This window comes from Mya arenaria, chromosome 13 (assembly GCF_026914265.1).
Source record: "Mya arenaria isolate MELC-2E11 chromosome 13, ASM2691426v1".
NCBI lineage: Eukaryota > Metazoa > Mollusca > Bivalvia > Myida > Myidae > Mya > Mya arenaria.
Window position 1 is genome coordinate 6,881,295 of NC_069134.1, and position 7,403 is coordinate 6,888,697.

At 35.7% G+C, this 7,403-nt stretch overlaps 1 protein-coding gene across 1 annotated transcript; it reads right to left on the minus strand.

The window, feature by feature from the left end:
- Positions 1–3,803: 3,803 nt before the first annotated feature.
- Positions 3,804–4,340, minus strand: LOC128213834 (dynein light chain Tctex-type 5-A-like). Its single transcript, XM_052919892.1, has one exon. The coding sequence runs from the start codon at positions 4,338–4,340 to the stop codon at positions 3,804–3,806; it is 537 nt and encodes a 178-aa protein (XP_052775852.1).
- Between the last annotated feature and the right edge of the window lie 3,063 nt (positions 4,341–7,403).

Here is a 7,403-nt window from a genome sequence, read left to right on the forward strand (position 1 = left end):
TGTCGGGTCAATATTATGTCCGTAATATGTGAACGCACTTTTTACGCGAAGTATAGATTTAGTTCGACAACAGTTGTTTCCCTTTTTTGCAACAGCGCTTTATCGTAACGAAACTCAGTATCCGAATGATGTTTACAAAGCGGCAAATTCCAAAATGGCAAGTTCGGACAATTTCAACCCGCCCTACCCCGACCTTTTTACCAAATCTGGATCCATTGTCGAACTTGATGAACAAGAAAAACTGAGTTTGTTTACCGTGTCCTGGCTTGAGGCACATGCCTATACGTTTCCGTCAAGGTAAATTTGACACCCCTAAATTGACAGTTAAGTGTGTTACCCATGACTAGACTCATAACTAGACTTGTTTGTATGCAGATGCACAGCCTCAGGGACAGGGTGCGTTATCATGCCGTCGCTCGTGCACCTATGACCAATCCCCTGGCCCATATCAATTACAAAAAGCAAAACTATTACCAGGCGTATAAATAATAATGGGAGACTAGTACTCAATCATAAGATCGGTGTTTTTTATACTATTATTCTGTAATCTTTTTAAAAAGATTATAGATCTAGTAGAGTCTAATATTAAAAACGATCATTCTAGGTAACAGTCCTCCCATCATTATCTGTAATTTACCCACGCATGGAGTATTACGGGACGCTTTATTTATATGGCAATTGGAAAACAATTTGATAAAATGCCAATTGTTTTTGCTTCACATCTGACTTTTTGACTTGGAACATATCGAGGAGTAATACATTTAACATTTTTTTTTATTAAGTGATCTTTATTAATCGTATGAATTATGAATTTATCGTTCGGAATTTGCCGATATTTCTCATCTAAACGTGCAATATTATACAGCGTATTGGCTCAGCCTCCACGCGTTTGCTCCAGCTTCCTGGCTTTTGGCTCCAGCTCAACCCAGAAAAAAAGTATGAGCATGCTTATTACGGTAAACAGGCGGTCATTCTTATACCCGACAAAATAAAAGCACTCAATAATACTGGTTTTATCTTGAATGTAAGTTTCTTGAGTGAAGTTCAGCTGAAAATTAGTGAACATGTTCTACTTTCGATTGTAATCATGCATGTGTTTGATGGGAGAATCGGTTTTATAACTCCATAAACAATATGTTTACAAAATAACCGAAATACGCGTGAAAGTTAAACATATTTATATGGCGCTGCATTCCCCGATTTCTCAAATAAACCCTCATAATTGTGATATTAGATAAAATACGATTCATACTTACGTTTTATAATGATATCCGTTCTTTTGCTCCAGCTCGGAAGTGTCATTGGCTCTTTTTTTATATACAGCTCCTAAAAGAGCCGGAGCCACTGTTTCGCAGGCGTGACATATGTAGGTACGTCCCTGGGAACGCGATAGCTTCAAAATTATTGCAGAATGAAGGATATGTACTCAATTTTGATGTTTTTATACTAGCCTCGAAGGAGACCAATTAACTTTAATGCGGACATAAAAACAATTAAATCAGACATAGTCCGGTAGCCAAATGGGATATTTTGGCTGAATCGTGCGCCGGAGTGTATGGAAAATATATTTAGCCTTTAAAGTAGTTTAGACCCCTAGTTGAGGAATCCGTTTGATGGCCTCACACCCCACTCTTGGGGAAATCAATATATTCAAGATGGCGTCCAAGATGGCCGCCAAAATTTACCTAAATCAACAATTGACTTGTAGTTTTGCTTAAATGCTTCAATTCCTGAGCAAAATTTTTTGGCTGAATCGTGCGCCGGAGTGTATGGAAAATATATTTAGCCTTTAAAGTAGTTTAGACCCCTAGTTGAGGAATCCGTTTGATGGCCTCACACCCCACTCTTGGGGAAATCAATATATTCAAGATGGCGTCCAAGATGGCCGCCAAAATTTACCTAAATCAACAATTGACTTGTAGTTTTGCTTAAATGCTTCAATTCCTGAGCAAAACTATACCGTTATGTACTTGTATTGCAAACTGATCATATCTAAAATATTTCATACCATATAAAGGTCATCATGTCGTCCATAATCACCACCAAAAAAACAACAACAAATACCATCAATGTATCTTGTTTAACATTGCGATATATTAATGCAATAAAGGTATCACAAATGGCATCATGATAGTCACATATTCACCAAGATATAAAATATGCATTAATTAGCATATAATTAATTAAACTAACTATTTGAGCAGTTAGATTATTTATTCAAAGATTTATATTCGTGTTGATTGCTCATTTATTGAAGCAATTTTCTGATGCTTGACATGTACTAAATATTGAACACGGCATCCGCGATTTGTTGAGTGTTGTATTGAGATTGCGACTCACAGTAACATTTTATCATTTTAAGCGGAACGTGGCGTAGACCCGAAAGTAAACAAAATCACAAATTCAAATGTAAATATGCGGGGTATTTGAGGATGAATTTCATTTTGTTTTGGAAAGAATGTAGGAAAAATATGTAAACAACTATTTTGGCGTTAACCAAGTTTTTTTTTTTAATTTATGCAATTAATTAATAGTGAATGTTCAGTTAAATAAAAAAAAATCTTGCCACTTTTACATTAAAGGCTTTTGAAAAATGACGTAATTTAGCAGCAAAGATAACATCTTCATCTGTTATGATGAAAAAAATGGAAAGAACTCGCCTCCAAGGTTTTGGCAGATGCAGTCGTTACCGTCTTTGGACGATTTTTATTTCGTTTTAAGTCGTGCAAACGTGGCGTCAGGTCTAAGCAAGCATTCATTATTAAAAAAAGTTGTGTTATAAACGATGAATGTCTGAAAGTTCTAATTACATTTGTAAGAAACTTTTATCTAAATTGAAATCTGACGAACATTACTTGTTGACAACATACCACAACATATATCATCATACTACATTACATAATTGCTTTGGTAAGGTCAATAGCCGAAATATCTATAGATTTTTCAATATATATCCGATATTAAATTAATATTAAGCACACTAGTGGACACCTCATAAAGGTTTAATTGCTGTATTATACAACAAACAAATTTTAGGACCATGTCGATTCGTTTTTAGTTATTTTGAAAATAAGTTGCATGCATTTGTAATATATCAAAGATTTTATCAAGGACTGGCCCATATATTTTAATGACGACAAGGTTGTGTTTCGCGTACATTATGTACGAATTACCGCATGAAGTTTATTTTCACTACCGATTTCGACAAAGACTCGGTTATTATACTTTTATTGTGTTATAATTTCTGTTACTGCTATCTATGAAACTAGTAAATGAACATGTTGTTTACAAGTGTTTAGAATACAACCTACATTTTCAGCCGATGAGATTGCAGATAGGCAACGATTAAGTAGTAAATCATTAAGAATTTCAACGTTCGCGCGTGTTATAAGGTCCGCCTTCTGCCAATCATCCGATACACACTCCCTGCGTCAGATTTTGCGTCGACAATGTATCAGGCAATAAGGTTGTATTCTAAGTCAGTTTAGATGACATGAAGTGAATTCTTATTAATTAAGAAGGACGCTCATTCCGCCCATTCTTAATCATTAAGAATTCACTTCATGTCATCCAACCTTTACCGATACAAATACTTCACACGTATACGTACAGGCTTTTTAATGAAATATGCCATGTGTGTTTTTTTCCAGATCAATGTTGTGACTCAGATGCATAAAAATGAAGATGTTAATAAAACAAGAACATAGAGAACAATTGTTTTAAGAACATTAAGTCCTAATACTTAGAACAGTGGGTATAAATATCAACTGTCAAATGAGCGACCCAGCTTGGTCGGGGAACGTCTACTCCCGATATACGCCAAACACGGTGGCATTACACATCAGGTGAAGGTTCGCGAACGTGTAGGTAACGTGGTTGTCAAACTTTGGGTCCCACTGGCACCGTGACGTGCAAACGGCGTCTTGGTTAGTTCGCTGACAAAGGGTCATCACCACCACGATCTTGTGTCTGTCGAATCCGAGCAGTTTGACCTTATATTTTATGTCTTCGCTCATAGTTTTGATCCAAAGGGAACACTTTTTAGCGTCATATACGGCATCCTGTAGCTTACCGTCCATAGTTTCCTTGATGGCCTTCTCTACGGGGGCACAGCTGAAGCGTTTAATGGGCTCCAACTGGTACGTAGGCTCGCGCTCCATCAGCGGGGGCCCCGAGATGCTCCCTACAGTACCTAGACGCTTGAACGTAGACATGCGTTTAGCGAATTTGCGCCCAAGGGCGACGTTTGCCAAAGACAGTCTGGGTTTGTTGCCGGATGTTAACGACATGGTTTCTGTCACCGAATCTTCAACTTCCGACGTCGCGTTGGTGCTGGTCATCGTGCTGTTTAACGTTGATAAACGCCGTAACATTTTCAATCTGTTTCGATAACGCTATTTGGATATAAAATTTCGAGTATACAGTATTTTCTAAACTTGAATTTCGTAAGTTGTCCTATTCCCACAATATGAACACTATTGCCACATTTTTTAGAACCATCGCAACCAATTTTATTGTTACAATATATTAATAATGATTCCTTTCTCGTAACAAAAGCTTAACTGTTTAGAAATAATAATCAATTTGAGGGATTAATTCTAAACACGAATAAGGACCGGCAAATTATGTTTTTACTTTTTATGTATTCCGTATTAAGTTATATAGATCTAAAAGTGCACTTTTATATGTTATGACGTAATAAGGGATATGTATATAGACTTTTCTATTATAATTCAAATGAACGGATAAACGGATAAACAGACGCAGGATGTTGTGTTACCTATATGATATCAGTTAGTTTAGGGGGCGGGGCAGTCATGAGAAACACAAGACTATTTGTGTGTGTGTGTGAACAATTAATATCTTAATCCGTTTGAATCCAACCTAAGTCTATATTAAACTCTAACTCCATTCCAACGTAACTGCACTCACAAGGTAATCTTGACTTTGACTTATATGTGACCTTAACTTTAACAATTAATGGTTTTGTATTCGGTTGACGTACAGCTTTCAAATCAATATTGTGTACACAAATTTTAGTGTACCTTTATAATAAAACATCCTTGAACATAAAAAACAGAGCTGCATACGTCACAATGTGTACAGCTTATTATTAAATGAACATTTGGCTGACTTTCAGACCTTTGGTAAAGTTGAAAACGTGAATAATGAAATCGTTGTTAACTTTTAAACGTAAACTATTTAATTATGTTTCCACATATTTAAATATATTCAAGTACAGTTGAAACAGTTGTCTCAAATGTTGTTAGAAATACAGCAAGTAACAAGTGTATCCATTAAACGTCCAAAGCAGTATCTGAAAGTTAACTACGACGACGTTAACAACTTTGTTTATTAACAAAGTTATGAACAATCGGCCCAATGATTGAAGAAAAGAAGATGCAACTGGTCGTTAAACCAGACGGATATGATCTAAAATTCACTCTGAAAGGTTGCATACCACTGGCACCGGATTTTCAAACTCAATCTTTTTTTTAAAAAATAAAAAAAAAATATTGATTTTTTTATAGAAATATGCACTGTGTTAGTATATATATATATATATATATATATATATATATATATATATATATATATATATATATATATATATAGTAAAAAAGTGCATATTTATAAAAATAATCAATATTTTCTCACATTTTCGGTATTATAATTTCTAGTTTGGAATTATAAGATCTTTTTTATGGAGGTTGAAAATCCGGTGCCAGTGGTGCATACCCACGAAACGTCTTGGATTGCAAGCGTTGAACCACTACATCTGTTTTTAAACACAAAAGTTTTCCTATACAGAGTACTACAAATTCAGATTCTTTTTTGGGGGAAAAAATGAAAAACGCTTCAGAGTGATAATTTGTGCATAAAAACAGTAAATACATCATTGTTTTAGAAGAACAGGCATGTTTAATGCTTTGAAATAGCTGACTGCTTTATCGACGCTCTTAAAAGAAGACTGTTGATAATCGCTAATAGCTTCAAAGTGTTAATTTGTGCATAAAAACAGTTAATATGTCATTGTTTAAGAAGAAAAGCCTTGAAATAGGAAACCATTTTAGGCCGCTGGGCCGCCAGGCCGCTAACTTCACGCCGCTAGGCCGCTAGGCCGCTGAAGTGCTCGATCGACTTTTTTGAAAAAAAGTTGAAAAACGCTTCAGAGTGATAATTTGTGCATAAAACAGTTAATTTAAAATTGTTTTAGAATAAAAGGTAAAGAAAAATATTCTGAATAGATAACAATTTAAGGCCGCTATGTAACTATATGAATAAAAAACCTTGATTTATCATTGTTTAAAAAAAAAACGCATTAAAAATTGCTTGGAAATAGAAAATATAATTAGGCCGCCAGGCCGCTAGGCCGCTAGGCCGCCAACTTCACGCCGCTAGGCCGCTAGGCCGCCAGGCCGCTAACTTCACGCCGCTAGGCCGCTAGGCCGCTAACTTCACGCCGCTAGGCCGCTAACTTCACGTACATGTGGTTTGGCGATGACTGGGGATCAAAATTTCCAAAATCACAACAGTATACTTGACCTGATCTGCATAGTACATATTTATGACGATATTTGACATGTAGGATGCAATTTCGGCATTAGCTTCCATATCTATTTGAAAGTACGATTTTCCTCAATGATTGATAAAGGGCACTGGTATTTTGGTAAAAAAGTAGAATATCATACGGTATCACTGTCCTTGATAAAGTATCTTATTCAAAATAGAAACCGAATATTTTTTTAAAACACCGCCGATTCTGCCATATGCTCAACTTATGTGGCTACAACTGAAATTAATATCAATCAAGCATTAGTCAATAAAAGCGATGTATTCAATTTTCATTCACCCAACAATGTTTGCAAATGCCTGTGATGACCGCTTGATTCCAAAGCAATAATGTTTAAACTACCGTAACACAGTCCTTTATCTAGATTCAAAATATTATTATGAATAATGTAGAATTTGACTTTTCCACAAGTTCAAGGAACAATCGCACTAATTGATTGGCGGGGTTGGTACAATGAAGTCTGTGCACATCAATTAAGATGGTTTCTGTAATAATTCATTTTTAATATATTGGTGCTCGGAGTAATTTTGTTGTATCAACGTGGTTTTAAAATAATATAGTACGGACTTCTGTGAAGTATTGTCAGTATAACGGTAACCGAAAAACAGCAATATGGTTGAAGTTGTTAAAAACATGTGTATGCTTTGTATAGTATTTTTGTTTCGCGGTTCCGTTTATATTAACGCAACGAATTCTGCACGCGTTTACCATGGTTACACGTCGAGCGAGCGTCATCTTGCGGATATTCCAGAACTCACATTTGAAAACTGTCTCAGCCAGTGCCGGAAGTTCTCTGAGGCGTGTTCAGGTGAGTATAGCTTAACTGGTG

Bases quoted from the DNA above. Each gene is read 5' to 3' on its own strand.
- LOC128213834 (XM_052919892.1), bottom strand. From the start codon at position 4,340: ATGACCAGCACCAACGCGACGTCGGAAGTTGAAGATTCGGTGACAGAA.